We start from the raw sequence: 16,648 nt of genomic DNA on the forward strand, positions 1-16,648 counted from the left end.
TTCTATTATGGATGTCAACAGACACTGTGATTGTCTAAAGTTAAAAAAATAAGGCCCAGTCCTCTTACTTCTCTGCATCAGTTCTGTATACCCTTGGAAAATTATGAACATATACAGAGCTAATCAAAATCCTTTGACCAGTACACACATTAGTACAAACAAAACAAAACAAAGCAAACAAACAAACAAACAAACAAACAAACAAAGTCAGGAAATGTCTTTAAAATTGGGATGAAAATCAGCAAAATCACAAGTTATATGAGCATTGAGATCAAACATCTACCTGCAAGCCGTAAGATGTTGAAATGAAGCAGAGCACAATCCAATAGTGTGAAGGGATAAAAGTCTTTGTGACTACAATCTGTGATTTGAGTACATTTTGTGTGGTCTAAAAATAAAATAAAAAGGTTAAAGCTATTCATCTTATAGACTGGCAAAACTAGCAATCTAAACAACAAATCCACTCTTATTCTTTATTTTTTGAGAAGTAATGTTTCCTCTGAACTCCAGTGACCCGGAGCACATATAACGCAGGAACTGCTGGTTAGGTTGACCACCCTGCTCCTTTCTGTTGTGATATTGGCAATAAAACTTAAAGACAAGTACTTGGGCTTAAAGGCCTTCAAACACATTATTAAATGGAACGTAAACAAGGTCAGCAGATTCTTGCTGGTCCTTGAAATTACATTTGAGCTGTAGCAAAGGCCAGGAAGATGCCCTGAGCACAGACCCCATTATTTGGACTCACAGAATATGTCCATAATACAGAACTGTTCCCTAAGGCCAGTGGGTAGAGCAGAGTTCCAATTCACACACTTTTATTCCCAGTCCCTCAGGATGGGCATGGCAAACAGCCTGTAAGTATTTGTCCCTGCCCACAGTAATCCATTAATTGTGCCAAAGCACTGGTTGGAAAAGTCATCATTTCACAGAGCTGGTGGAATTTTAATAAGTCTGTCTGCCAACATAAGAGAAGGTAGGAACAGGGCTAGAGTTCAGATCTGTTCTGCAGCCCTCTTCAGTGTAATATCTGACATATTTATAACATTGGAAGGTAGAATGTTAATATAGATGGAGAATCACCCTTTTAGCCCACAGATGTCAACAAAAACACTTTCAGCAATTTGACCTTGTAATAGGACCTTTAATTTTTATCTTTTTAATATTTTTAATTATATGAAAGGGAAATAGATTCATAACTTTAAAAAGCTTTTTCCCAAGAATTTGAAAGTGATCCTTTGTTCTAAGAAGCTTTTTTACAAGCATTAACTTATAGGTATGAAGTCACTTCTGTCAAAAAGTGTCTAGAAACAAATACTAAATTAGAGATCAGATCTGATGATGTTTATTAACTCAGTGCCTGAAAAAGACACATGTAGTCCTGGGAGTGCTGCTGCCCAGAGTAGGACTGCAGAGGATGAAGGAAACAGCATGGACCAGGGTTGGGGACAGCTGGCAATGGATGCCCTGCAGCGCTAAAGCAGCCCACACCTAAGATAGAGACACTTCAAAGACTCAGTCTCACTCTATTTGGGACCTGTTAACAACATCATCCATGCTCAATTCCTATGCTACTAGTGCTTTTACACCTGAGATGAAATTCCAGTTCCCTGCGGTGTCCATACATTTGTCTCAACAACTACCACTGCACAAAAATCCAGCTCAGAGGTTCTGGACTGCAGTCTGGAATTTGAGCTCACAAAAATCAGCAGTTCTCAAGGTTGCCTCATCCAAATTCACTGCTTTTAGGTTTGCACAAGGAAGAAAAGTCATCAGGGCAAAGGGACACAACATGACATAAGTACCACTAAAGGCAAGACACCAGGGATTTATCTTGACCCCTAAATTTATCTTGGCCCCTTATCCTTGAAATGAGTTGAGACTATTTAGGCTGAAATAGTCAATCAATCTCTTTCTTACATTCCGGCCCTTAGCCTAACCTTCCAGTCTATCCTGACACTGTTAAAATCTATCCATGTGCCCACACTTCTTATGTACCTTACAGAAACCACACATGGAGGGACTGGATGTACCCACTAAAATCAGAGTGCCTCTAGCTTCTACTATATGACCAAATTTCTCTCCATTATATTCTCCACCATGTGCAAACACATCATCTGTCATAGCTGGGTACAGAGAAAGGAATTTATGCTGCAAGAGTCAAGCTCCTTTTTTATTCAGCACTTTTATGTGCCTTTCCCACTATTCTGTAGTCACTGCCTCTTTCTTATCCTCTTTTTCTTGACCTCTCACCTTCTCAATGACAAGCCAGTGCACCTTGTCAAAAAGCGAAAATCTTCAGGTCAAGGAATCCGTGTTTTGAACTGCTACATATCAGGCTTCTTAGCTGCTTGGTTAAAGTAAGAATTCTCCTGGTCAGGCAGCAGTGAAGTAAAACAGTATATATTCCGGGATTCCCAGGAAAGGGCACTGCCTCACTGAATGACTACAGCTATTATTGGTAATTGTTTTTCAAGAACTCGCACATTAACATTGTATCATGGCAAGCAATCTAAAGACCTCTCAGGATGATCATTCCAACAATAAAAGGATACATAAAACAAATGTGCCAAAATGCAGTCATGCATGTCCTGAAATGAAGTATCAATCTATGGAATTGCTCTGAAAGGAGATAACTGACTCATATCCTTGACAGCAGGTTCCCAGTGTTCCTAGAGTTGTGTAAGAGCCTATCACAGCCCCAAATGTCTTCTTCATGAAGGTCAACTGCACTATAGTGCATTTATGACCAGTCATTTTCTGTCTGGTTTCCAGATAAGCATTTGAACAGACCTCAATTGGCTATTCTCAGCTAAAAAAATTGTTTTAGAGATCCTGAGCAATAACACAGGCCTTGGGAGAAAAGCCTTTCTGCATTAGCCCTCTGACTGACACCATGAATGATTACATCCAAGCATCAAATTTAATGAGATTTCTACAAAAATGAGTGACATCTGCATAGCACTCATGTCCTGGCTAACTGTCATACATTTGTCATCACTGAGGCCTTTGTCCTTTATTAATCCACTTTCAAGAATGCCTGCTGTTGGAAATTGAAATGCTTTTTAGCAGTCACCCTGCAGACTGTAAGAGCACACATCTCTGAAAGCATAATGACACATTGTCATGCCTAGGAATGCATTTAAAACACTTAAAAAACATGAGAGAACTCTGACAACAAAATATATTGAGAATTTAGCAGGGAATGTCTGCATAAACATTATTTTACATCCTTTAATATAAGAAAGGTGCATATACTTTTGTTATAATATAGTGGCTAGAAACTCTTTAACAATATTCAGAGTGCATGGGAGAAATATTGTTATAAAGGAAATGTACTAAAATATTTCCCTTTAATTTTGTTTGTGCTTGGGACCATTATATAATTCTGGGCCTAGGGCTCCAACCCAGTAAAAGCATATGATTGTATCAAAATCCCAGCTTTCCTCTAAACTTTCCCTCATGGCTACAAATAAAAATTTCACTAATATTTTCCTACATCAACAGATAGCCTGAAACAGTAGAGGATGGAGATTGAAGAATCACCCTATTTTATTAAATTAGCCCCAGGTCTTTCTCTTCTGAGACAAAGATCTGACCTGGTGCTTCCCAGCAAAGAACAGTACACACAAGGCAGGAAGGCAGGCATGCAAAGAACACGTCTTTCTGCCATGTTTTCCCCAAGGAAGAAAAGCAAGACATTTCCACTGCAAATGAAATGGGACTCCAGAAGGCCAAGAGCTGCAAGGTGTCCAATGGGAGGCATCACCTTATTCCAGGCATTGTTTGCAGCTCCGTCAAAGGCACTGACAGCAGCAAAGTCAAGCCTGGTGAGCAGGCAAAGCAATGGAAGGGGAGAGACTCCCAGCAAAGAAGATGTTCATTGCCCATGGAAGTGGAAAACCTTGTTCCTTGTTCTTCCTATGGCCCAGAGACATACCCTGAGCTCCTGAGAAGACTCCAGTGTGTTGTGAAGAAAATATTCTTCCATCATACATCCATAGTAGTAAAATTTACTGAATTGAATCTCCTGAATTTCAAACATTTGTTTCTCTTTCTTGTTGCTATTATTTCTAAATGACATGTATTTCCAACATTTTATTGTCAATTAGTTGCTTGTAGATCATTGCCAAACCAATAGAGGCAAGTGAATAGCACAATTTGCTCTCTCATTTATAGGATTCAATGTTTCTTTCACTCTGAAGATATTGAGTCCAACTATTACAAAATTCTGATCCTACTGCTGTCACAGTTCATGTAATCATGTTTTAGTTGAAGGCATATCAGAGAAAACATAAAGCTGTTTGCAGCTGCAAATGACAAAATATCACAGTATATACAAATACTTCAATAATGGGGGTTTTAAGCCTTTGATGTTCAGATAAATTTGTTTTTACTCTTGGACTAAACAACCAAGCCAGTAAAAGATTTGATTGCATGAAATAGCACTAAAATATAAAAATGCTGAACTCTATAGTGAAGAAATACTGGCTGCAACTTCCTCTTCAAAGGGAGGGGCCAGATCCCTGTGTTTGCCACCTTGATCTGCAGGTGCTGAGCTTTGACATTTCAGCAAAGGGGACCGCACCACTCACCAGAACTCAGAGGAATGGAGGTTTTCAAAGGTCCTACGCTGCTGCAGCCCAAGATATGTTCAAACAGCATTGGTCTTCCTCAAAAGAGTACCAGCAATGGCGTTCTATTAATGGAGTTTTGTTCTCTTCCTGCAGTTCTATTGTGGGAGAGTGTCTGTTTGTGCTTTTCTGATTTCACAGTCCTCCATCTGTGCAGGAGCAGCAGCAAAACATCAGACTTTAATAGCAAGAAGATGGAAAACAATTAGAAGGGCCTTGGATGCCCAAAAAATATATTTTTCATAAATAATTATAGCTATTAATAAAATGAATATTTTATGGAAGTGTCAAGTTCTCCAGGATTTATATAAGCTTTTAAGCATAAGAAGCCACAAGAAAAAGGTTTGTTTTGCATTTACACATGACAGAAACACACATTTTCCTCAAAACATCTGATTAAAAACAACTATGGAGGAGGATCCTGAACCAAGACAAACTTGCCTCCAAATTAGTTTGGCAAGTGTAAATGGACAAACACCAGTCATGTCAATCATCAAGAAGAATTAAATAAGAAAATTATGGATAGGAGTGGGATGTTACAGCCACATTTTTCTTTGCAAAATCATGTTTGTTACCAGAGACCTCACTTATTGCAGCAGTCACATGGCCTATATGAATGATGATTGGCATATTCTCATCTAGAGCAGCTAAATGGAAAAAAAATAACCCTTTACTTTTCAAATAAAGAAGTTTTCATGTGATTTTTGTTGGGTATAAATGGCCCCTAAGTAATTTTTAACTTTTAAAATATTTGGGGTTGGGTTCTTATTTTTGTTTTAATAGCTTTCATTCAAACAGTTGATGGACTTCCAGAAGGAATCCAGGCGGCTTTCCTGAGTGAGTGAATTTCAGAAAAAAGATGAATGCTCTGTTCTTGATTCAGGTATTATTAATATTTTTGTTCTTCATGAAGAACCTCCTCCTGTGCTTCATCTGTCTTTCCCGATAACAAGTCTCACACAAAGAGAGGAGGTGATTGTGGCTGTTCAGTCTAGCCTGGATGCTTCTTAAACTTCCTCTTTTTTTCCTCTCCTGTTAGGTTCAGAACAATTATAATGGAGTTCTGGGGCTATTTTTTAACCTGTTTCTATTTTTAGTTCTTCTGCTGTCACTCTGACAAGTTAATTGATGTTCATTCACACAGCATCTAAAGAATAGCGACACTCACAGTTTGCCATCAGAAATCGTGGAAATGAGGTATCTCCGTGATGTCATACTGTGTTTCTTAGCTCTCGTATTTCATGGACGTTGAACTCCACTGGGTCCCTACAGAATGCATCTCCTGTATTAATGCTGCACATCCACAATGATGGTGTAGTCTGTTTGATTATTCCACTTTATTTCTTAGGTCCTCCTGGTCCCCCAGGGGTTGTAATAGTGGAGGAAATTACAGACACAACAGCAACACTCTCCTGGAGTCCTGGGGCAGACAATCACAGCCCTATCTCCCTCTACAACCTGCAAGCACGCAGTCCATTTTCTCTTGGCTGGCAGACCGTAAAAACAGGTGAGAAAAATTTTCAAACAGCACAAGTAGAAACTTGTTCAAAACTCCTGATCATAACAGTAATAATCATTGGCAACTACAGGAACAGGTACTCATAAGAAAACAATGACAAATTAAAATCACTGATTTTTTTTTTCCTTTTTTTTTATTCCTTTCATGTTACTTAGCAACAGCTCTGAAAGGACAGCACAAAGACACCTGCCACGATCTTCTGTGAATAAGCAGAAAACTCTCCCCTAAATCCTTCAATCTGTGTCTTTTCAGGAATACTACAGTGCCAAAAACCTAGCTGCGATTTCTGACATATTAGATCCTCGATGTCGATCATTTCTAATGACCGTGTTGTACCACAAAGTCTGCTTTCTCTTGAGATACTGCACGTCACCTTCAGATTTCTGAGTGACCTATACGTTTCTTTTCCGTCTGCAGTTCCAGATCTGATAAGTGGTGACATGGAGTCTGCTATGGCTGTGGAACTGAACCCTTGGGTGGAGTATGAGTTCAGAGTAGTAGCAACCAATAAAATTGGGACTGGAGACCCAAGTGCACCATCGCGAGTGATCAGAACCAATGAAGCAGGTAAGGAAAGGATAAAAAAATTATTTTTACAGCACTATCAGAAACTAGAACTGCTTTAATATAATAATAGACCTAATATATTTTCACTGGTAAACATCTGTGTGTCCAATAACCAAAGAAAATCCAAGGTGATTTTCTTTGTAGTGGGGAGTCTGTTTGTTTTAATTACAGGAATATTGTTTAACTTACTGAAATTTCAAACAACATTATTCCTTGCTCTTCTATTCCATCCTAGCTGCCTTACTTTTTATCTTACACTTAAGCTGTTGCTGTTGTCCTTCTGATAAACTACTGCTGCTCTTAAATTAGGCTGTTTTGCAGGCTCCTCAAACAACTGCTCCTAAGCAGCCTCTTCCCCCAATTTTTTCACAGCTTCTCTCACTGAGAGTACATGGATTTTTTCAGCAAGACAGGGATGTAATAAAAAGCTGGTTAATTTAAAATATCTGGTATTCTAATTGTTCCTTTGTCTTGCACACTCTACTGTGAACAGTTACTACATTTTAAAAAATTTAGTTGTATTTCTAATTAGAATGATACTGTGGAAGACCAGGAAAAAAAAAAAAAAAATCCTTTTCGGGTCCCTTGAAAATTACAATGGACTCATAAGATTTGGAATCATTGACAATAACTTGGGTAGAATGAAGGAAGATAAAGAAAATAAAGAAGGACTGGGAATCTGAGAAAAAATACCTAGGTACTTAGAAATATATGTTTTAAGAAGTAGAAATAGATAGAGATAGGCTTTGTCCAAATCCTCAGATGGAAACTGCATGTCAGAACACTTTCAGATTATTCTTCATTCTTCTTTGTTATTTAGGATCCCTAGACTGATTATTTTGTGTTTTGATCCTTCATCAGTTGAATAATTTTTAAGTAACTATTGCATCACTGTGAATTCCTCATGCCTGCCTCCTCAGTGACCTCAGTGACCTCCTCACAGGCTCTGGGACCTGCTGTTAGGTCTCTGCAGGACCATCTGTACTCCAGGCTAAACAAGCCCAGCTTCCCCAGCCTCTCCTCACAAGGCATCTGCTCCCCGCCAATGGCCTCCACTGAACTTGTACTAGTTGATCAACATCTTTCACATTGTGGCACCCAATGCTGGATGCCCTATTTCAGATGAAGTCTAACAAACCTATCTGCAGTTGTAATAAGACATATTTATGTTTTCCTGCTTTGAATAATGGTGTAGTTGCTAGCTGATATCAAATTTCACTACAATCACAGAACAGCACTGAAGTGATTCTATTCTCATTCAAGCATCTTGAAAGATGCTTCCTTTCAAACTCTCTCTCCCTCACCTTCTTCAAGCTCCCCCCACTGTGAAACACAACAACTTGATAGCAGAAGTTTCAGGGGCTCCATACTTTGTTCCATTAAGACAAGGAGGAAATGGAAATGAAATAAAAAGCACAAGGTAGTTTCATCTCAATTTATTTTTAAAAAAAAACTTACTTTTTTAACCAGCATTACCATATTTCCTTGGCAGTACAAATTCTTCTGAACCCTAATGTTTGAAAAACTTTTCTATTTATTCAGATGATACATATCAGAAAGGGCAAAAACATTCTCGAAAAAGTTTATCCTGAAATAGGTTGCACCCTTGGTATTATGCTCTTTCACACTGAAGAATATTTTTGCTGTTTTTACAAGGATGGTTCAGTATTTTAATACTGAATATACAGGTGCAGTTAAACTGTGGGCTTAGGTTTTTTCTGACAAACTGAAGTTTGAAAATGTTTGATTTCATCCAGATGTTATATTTTTAAGCTCCTTCTTCTTCTTGCCCAATGTTTAACAAACAAAGCCTCTATGTGCTAAAACATAATCTTATAACTCAAGTAAAGCTTTTCTAAATGAATATTCATTTTAAATATTCTTTTCAACTTTACCACTGTAAAAATGAACTGATAAATCATAATATTGATCAGCAAAACCAAAATTGTTTGAAAATCAACGCATTCAATTTGTTATGAATTTTCATCTGGTGCTTGGTATTCATTTCTGGGTAACATTTCACCATTATTGCCATCAGAAAGAACAGAGTCTTTAACTCAAGAAACAATCTGGACAGAGTTGTTAAAGTGCAACATTAAACCAATGGAATCTGCTTTAAATAAAGAACAAACTAAATTTTAAACAGCCCAAACTGTTACACATATAGTTCTTTGAAAAATGGCATACTGTGCATAATATATACGGCACCCTTGAAATGTCAGAGCCCTCATGATCAGCTTCATTCAGGAAGTAAGTTTTTTCCTGAATTTCAGATATTGCTGAAATTCAGGGTCTGTTGCATCTGTATTCTGAAATGCCTTTCACTGATTTTGGGAACTATCACCTTTTGTAGAGGTTTCAGATGCAAAAAGAGACAGGAAACTAGTAATAGTTTTCATTGGCTTACAACAGATTTCATATGGGTTTTCAAATTAGCACATCATTACATATCTTAGTGAACACATTGATCCACTATTTTTCACAGTCTATTATTTATTTTTTTAATCTGAAAGTTTCAAAGGAAACTGTCTATTAGCATGATGCCCAGTTCTAATACCATAATTCTCAATTCTTAAAGGGCATTTACGGAATAGGTCATACTTCAGAAAAAACATGGCAAAAAACCTCTCTACTCATGACCCAGGCAGAATAACCTGGCTATTTGCACTGATGGTAGATGTGTCCCGCAAGTGTAAATGGGCAGGTTGCCCTAGCACTGGGTGGAAATCCAGAAATATTCATCTCCCAGCTGAGAAAGTGACTCTGACTCATGTTCAGATCAGAGTTGAGACCCATCAGGCTGAATGGTAGCTGTGTAGATAAGCCACAGAGGCAGCAAATGTGTGATTCTGGTTCCATTATTTTACACATAAATGCATCTGTAGTTTAATGGCACAAGAAAATTTGACTGGGGACTAAAGTCTTCTTATCCCTAGCCCTCAGGTTTTTTATCACTCCTTATCCGAGATAGTAACAACACCTTATATTAGTCCATTATCTAAAAATAATTATTCAGATTGTGTTAGGAAACCAACAGAACAATAAACAAGTTTTGACTTGCTTTAATTTTTTAATTAAACTCTAATCTTGTTACATAGCTCATATTTAGTTAACATGATTGCTTTTCATTGCTACTTCCATTGGAACAGATAATACCGCAATTTTCTGGCACATCTAATTTACAGCCAGATGCTGCATTTCTGTCAGTTCTAGCCTTGATACATATTTTACAGGTCCACAAGTTGCAAAGAGCCAATAACATGAATTTAAACATGTCTGGCATTCCACTAAGACAGTCGGGGCATTTGAAGCCTGGAGGCAAAACATCAATTACATTATCTATTCGTGGGGAAACATGGAGAGAGAGAAATTGAGCAGAATCAAAGTTTAACCTGCTAATCATGCATGCAAACTTGATTTTATGAGGTAACAAGGCACTCTATTAGTAGCAGACTGTACACTGGCTTTATTTTTAATAAGTCCTTCTGTTCCATTAAGTTGCCCTTATTCTCAGCTAGAATTCCTTCACAGCATAACTTCACTCTCTCATTCCTTCACTCTCTCACAGGAAAAAAGTTGACCATGTTAGACCAGATTTATTTTCAGGGGTTTTGTTGTTGAGGGTACTGTTTTATTTGTGATTTGTAGAAAACAAGTTCCAGCTTTTCCTTTTCCCTTTTCCTTTCGAAACTGGTTTTGCACTAGGAAAAAAAAAAACAAAAAACAAAGACTGCTGTATCTGAGACATTTGCAGATGGTAGCATGGTCTACTAAAGCCTTTGTAGAAAATGTGCTTTTTCTACAAAGAAAAACAAAAGGGGAGGCTACTTAAACTTTGGATTGCAGGCTCAAACTGTTATTGACAAGGAATCCAAATATGGGTGAGACAGAAGATGGAGCAGAAAAGCACCTGCATTTCTCCCATAGCATATATGCATGCCACAGCATTAAGGGTTCAGCCCTATAGGTGGTGATTTGGAGACTATTCAGGCAGAGTCCTGCAGTCTTGTCAGTGAATAGAATTGAATTTAATTTCATAATTAATTACAAGTAATAATAATACAGAGGAAATTAGAACAATATTTCAGATGCTGAGGCCAGTAGGGACATCCTTGTTTTCCAGCAGTTGAATACATGTGTCGTCCACTTCTGAGATGCTGGCATGTTGTAGATTTAATTCCTGAGCAGGTGAGATGTGTCTTGTTGTTCTGGGAGGGTGACAGCTTGAGGGCTGGTCTTTCAAAGAGTGAAGGCATTTTCACCTAACACCCTCCTGTTTCCTAGATGTGTACTTCAGGAGATATACAGAGATACACACACACACGTACATACATGCATTTAGAGGGAGAACGGAAAGCAACTGAGAAGAAAAAACTGAAGGTTATAACTTTGGTGTCATATTAAAAAGTTCTTCCAAGCTGGTGATACCCCTCTCTCCCTTACCCATTACTTTTTTTGCAGGTAAAAATTGTTGCTTTTCAAAGTACATCTGTATCTTAAGTTATAAAAATCTTTAACATAAATAACAACACTAGTAGCAGCAACCCTTGAGCAAAGGTACAAGTCATTTCTTAAGGATTAAAGCCATTTATTTTTTATCTGCCAGAAAAGTGTAGCAATATCAATATTTTCCTTGTTTTTTCTTTATTTGACAAAAGTTTTAGAATTTATATAAAAAATATCCACATGGAAAATATCCCAGAATATACAGGGTTCAAGCAGATTAAGAAAGACGTGAACAAAGAATGGAATTGGGATTTGGGAAATCTAGGCTCATTTGTTTATGTGAAAACTGTAAATTTGGTCTGCTCAGATTAACATCTCAGTCTAAAAACAGGAGTTTAGTAGGACTCTTACTTCTCTTTGTCTTTCCTTTAGCTCATCTATTTCCTATTAAAGGATAGGAACCAAATCTAGATACAGGTTTCTACTGCAACAATGCAATCAATTATACTCAGTTGTAATTAATTATAGTTTTGGCTGCTAAATCCTTTTGTTTTGCCCTAAAATTAAGATAGTCTACAAAATTAAGAATCTGTATTTTTTCTTGGTGATAAACAAAACACATTGAAATAAGCCCTTAGACATTTCCTTGGGCAAAAAAGCAAACAAACCAAAACAGAAACATTTTTAAATTATTAATTATTCATTCAGTAACATTTTAAAAATTTATTTACAAAACTGAAATGTTAAAAAGAATATGAACTGGCTTACAAATACTTTCAGCTTTTTCAGGTTCAGTGTGATATTTTCCTTTCTATTAGGAAAGGAATCTAGAACTAGTTTAAAATTCTTTTTTTTTTGTCCATTCACTGATGTAAAAGCAGAGAGTGTAAAACTGTTTTTAAACAAAATGCTTATTTATTTTCTTTAGAAAATTAGAACTAATTAAAGTTAAAAATCTCTTCCAAGTCAAACTGAAATACTCTCATCTGTCTTTCTAGTTTTAATTTTTCTTCTTTAAAAAACTGAAGCAAAAATACAAATTATACATTTTTTCAAAATCAAATTGCTCTACTTCATTTGTTATAATATGAAAATGAAATTCTTAATAACCAATAATATTATTCCCAAAACTGAGTACCAAAAATCTTTGAATCAGCTCATCTTTGCAGCCCAGCATTTTCATTTGAAAAATAAGAAAAAAACCAAACTAAAAAAATCCCACAGATAATCCATCAACCATGCAGACTGAAGAGAAAGGAATTTTTAAAATCGAATCAAATCACCATAAAGTACAGAGCAATTTTCAAAAATTTGGACACAGTGGAAGTCTGCAAGGAAAGTGAATATCTACCCCATATGTTTGTGGTTTCGGTATTACCATTTGTGGTTATTTTATTACCCACCATTTCAAAAGCTTCCCCATGTAAATGCTTTACATTTAAATATGGGTTTAAAATATATAGATGACAACATCAGCATTTTTCAGCACTTTATAACTACTGTTCCCATACATAAAACCCTCAGCAATATCAAATCTGTGTATAGATTTTGTCCTGAATTAAAGCTCTCCACTGTTCATCCATATTTAGCTTGTAATGATAAGATACACATGAATTATTAAACAATTGTCATGGCTTCATGTATAAGCTTTATCCTTCTGTATCACCTTTTCTACATTTGTGTCTCAAGTATCTTGTCAAATGCTTTGTAGGACTGCTGAGGGCTACATTCTCTGTGCCTGCTCTTAGAGAAAATGTTAACGGGCTTTTTGTTTGGTTTAGAGGAGATAAGTTTTAATAGAGTTTAATTTGACTTTCATTTTCAGCATATCACAGTAATTTCATGAAACTGGAAAACAGTAAGAAAAACATCCTGCTGTTTGCATTCAAATCAAGCTCCTGGCACATTCATTTCAAGATTTTTGTTTGCTTGTGCTAAGTGCGGGGGTGTATTTATTCAGAAGAAAAATACTAAACTTCTCAGCTTTGATCAACCCTTAACTAAAAAAGTCCTAAGGTCCTTGCTTATATGCACACATATCCTGTTTCCAGGAGCCGAGTTTAGGCATCATATTTGCATATTTTGTGCAAGTGCATCTCCATGAGTGTCACTGCTGAGAATTAACAGCATAAAGATTGGGAAGTCATTAATTGCACGTCAACAAACTTAGGACATGAATGAGTAAATTCAAATGTAACACTGATACAAAGGGGATGCTGCTGAAAGCCTGGCTGATGTACAGCCTTGGCGCCTTGCAAAAAATGTTTTCTTTTAATAGTTTTCTTCACTTAGTTATTCATTTTAAATTGTCTCTCTCTAACTGTGTTTACTCTGCTTTACTGCATTGCAGAGGAAATTTATTCTTTTGACACATTTATTCTTTTAATGGTTATTCATTTGAAAGAGTTTCACTCTGTGAGTGTACATTTTAGTTTTGTGCAAAAGAAATTCATCGTTTTGACAGTTTTATTCTTTTAACGTTTATTCATTTAAATAGGGCCACAGTCTGCAATGCTGTTAACAAGAAAACTCTAGAAAGAGGGTGCTGCAGGTTAAATAAGTCCATCATGTTGGATGCTTCAAAGGAGTACAACATACTCTCATTTCTAATGTGGCAGGCACCTACATAAAAACTCCATTTGTCTCTATAATTTACCCAAAAATACCTTAGAGATGCAAGAGAAAAATGGGTGCTAAACAAGGCTTACATATGCTCCATTAGAGCTGGCATCATAATTTTTGGATGTTAATTAACTGTTAGATGAGGCTTCATCTGCATCTTTTCATGCTAGAACATTCGTCACACTGTTGCACATTGATTGTATTCTTTCTACTCCTTTTTTTCAAAGCCAGAGGGAAATTCTGTTTCTGAAAGGAAAACTACATTACCTTTTTGCCATGTCAAAGGGAGGGATGGAGGCAGAAGGCAGGCAGGCAGGCAGGAAGGAAGGAAACAAGGAAGGAAGTCCACGGCACCGTATTTTCCAGATGAAAACAGGTTTATTGGAGAGAAACACATTAGAAATTTCCCCTGTCAGTCTGCTAAGAGCCACAGATAAAATAACACCTGCCTCATTTCCAACAGTATGAATCAGAATCAGTCCATACGCTTTGTAGAGTTGCATCATTTATGAGGAAAAGCAGAAGCGGGCTTCTGTTCTTTATAGGGGAGTTCAGGGCTCAACAAGCGACTACCCAAATGAATTCTGAAATCGTAGGTGGACAGTCAGGATCTAATAAAAACTGCATTTTCATTGGACTCAAGCTATCAATGGCACAGGAAACAGAGAGGACTGTGTACATTTTTTAAAATGCATTTTATTTTGCATAGTTCAAAGGCACAGTGGTACTCACTGAATAAATTAAACAACATGCAATAAATTCTATTCACTTAAAGGCTCACAGTACGTTTCTGACAATCACCTATGTAACAACTGTAAAGAAGAAAATAAAAGGTTTGTATCTTAGGACATATTTAATCAAATAGAGAATGTAGGTATTGCTTCCTCACAGTAAATAAACTCAAGACTCTGGCCATTTAAGGAGTTTCATTAGAGGCAATAAAAAAGGTAAAAGAATTTATACAATTCCTATGGAACAGTTGACATTTCTGGTTTTGCAAAATATAATACTCCAAGTAAAAATGGTGATGATGGTTATCATTTACTTTAAAGAATTTCATCCATTGCTCATGTGCTTTAAAGCTGCAATGATGAGCTCCATTTTTCAAGAACTGTGGGTAGTACTGCTTCCAGCATTTTGCAGGAAATCATGAGGAATCTTTGAGGTTGGTTGCTTTAAAACTTCTGAAAGCTGGCTCCTTGGTAAAGCAATGAAAAATAGATTTACAATACTTAAAACATAACATCACCAACTACCTGAAAAATAATAGAGACATTATTAATTATTTCCTAAGATTTTACCTGAGATCTGAAATATGTCAGGTTTCCTGGCATTTCAAGTTATTTGTTAAAAAATTGCAAACATTAACAAGATAATTCCTGTTTTATCACTTGTAATCTGTACATTGAAATGTTTACCAATCTGAAGAAGACCTAGTGCTTAAGCAGTTTTTTATTCCAATATTATTTTCATTTTCAGTTTGTGTTTTGTTTGATTTTTCTTGCTTGTTTGTGCAATTCTCTGAAATGAAGCTTGAGCAAATTTTCTTTACCACAGAGTGCTATGTTTTTATTTCTGCTCTGATTTAACAGTCTCATGTCTTCTGCAGCAACTTATTACCATGGGGAACACTTCAATAACTTGGATATTCTGGTTTGTTTTGTTTTTTCCTTTTTGCACACAGTGCCAAAGACACCTCCAGCTAACGTAAGTGGCAGAAGCGGAAGGCGACATGAATTAGTAATAGCATGGGAGGTAAGAGATTTTTCTGTTTAAAGGTTTTGTTTCATGTTAACTTCTTTGAGGTCAAAGTAAAGAGTACTCTACTGGGGTTTCCTTACAACAAATCTGGTCAACACATGAACACAAATTACTACTCTTAAATATGTTCTAAAAGTACTTTTTACTAAAAAGTAAAAGTACTTTTACTAAAAGATTTTCATAAGGTTTAAGGAGAAGACATTATGTCATCAGCTCTGAATTTCTATTAATTCATCAAGCTTTTCTTCCTGATCATCTGCTTGGGTTTATTTGATTTTTCTGGATCTTATGTAAACACCAGATGAAATAATAGCTAAGACGAGAGAAGGAAAGGGTTGTGATTTATTTTTTTTTTTTTTTTTTACATCAGTTAAAAAACAATTATTTTTAATTGTTGAATAAAAATAAAGAGAATCTTGAGAACGTATTTATGATACAAGATCCAACGCAGATATATGGTCATGCCAGTGGGAGAGTTGCTTTCTCTGCTAATCATAACAAACACAAAAAAAGAACAGACACTCTTCTTAAGGAGTTTTCAAAACATCTAGATTCACCATGAACATTTTCAGATTCATAAAAATTCATATATATATATATAGATAGATAGATAGATAGGTATGCATACTCAGGAAAAATTGCATCAAATAAAGATATGGAGTTATACCGGAAAAAAGTTTTAGCTTAGCCAATTTGAGGAGTGATCCAGATAGTAAGAGACACACCAAATTCTAATTGTTTCAATAGGGAAATTTTAGGAGATCTAGACTGCCTTCTGTTGTCAAATCTGCCTTTTTGGACATCAGCTACTAAAGACAGCTGAGATGGGACTAATTTCAGTTTGCTTTGTATTCTATAAGGGTATATATCAACATCTCTCTTATTAGGAGAGAATTAGCTGAATCCCAAGCAAAAATACCAGGTGGCTGGAGCGGTATCTGATGTGCACGGACCTAATCCCAGTCTAATAATAGGACATATTAGTATGCAGTATTCATATTAAGTGTCTTTATAGCATTTCCCAGGTGACTGGGTTGGGGGCCTACTGGAGAGTGTTATAACTCCCACTCTTTCAAAGGGCCCACTCTCTCAGGAATGA

At 36.5% G+C, this 16,648-nt stretch overlaps 1 protein-coding gene across 4 annotated transcripts in view; it reads left to right on the forward strand.

The window, feature by feature from the left end:
* CNTN5 (contactin 5) overlaps positions 1-16,648 on the forward strand; it is a 611,680-nt gene that overhangs the window by 568,600 nt on the left and 26,432 nt on the right. For 3 of the 4 annotated variants that reach the window (XM_040056169.1, XM_040056168.1, XM_040056170.1), the window contains exons 17-19: positions 5,983-6,141; positions 6,571-6,720; positions 15,473-15,543. In XM_040056169.1, the coding sequence (XP_039912103.1) occupies positions 5,983-6,141; positions 6,571-6,720; positions 15,473-15,543 (380 nt within the window). The remainder of the gene's footprint in view (positions 1-5,982; positions 6,142-6,570; positions 6,721-15,472; positions 15,544-16,648) is intronic. The other variant, XM_040056171.2, reaches the window with a different exon arrangement.

The sequence above is a fragment of the Hirundo rustica genome, chromosome 2 (genome assembly GCF_015227805.2).
Source record: "Hirundo rustica isolate bHirRus1 chromosome 2, bHirRus1.pri.v3, whole genome shotgun sequence".
NCBI lineage: Eukaryota > Metazoa > Chordata > Aves > Passeriformes > Hirundinidae > Hirundo > Hirundo rustica.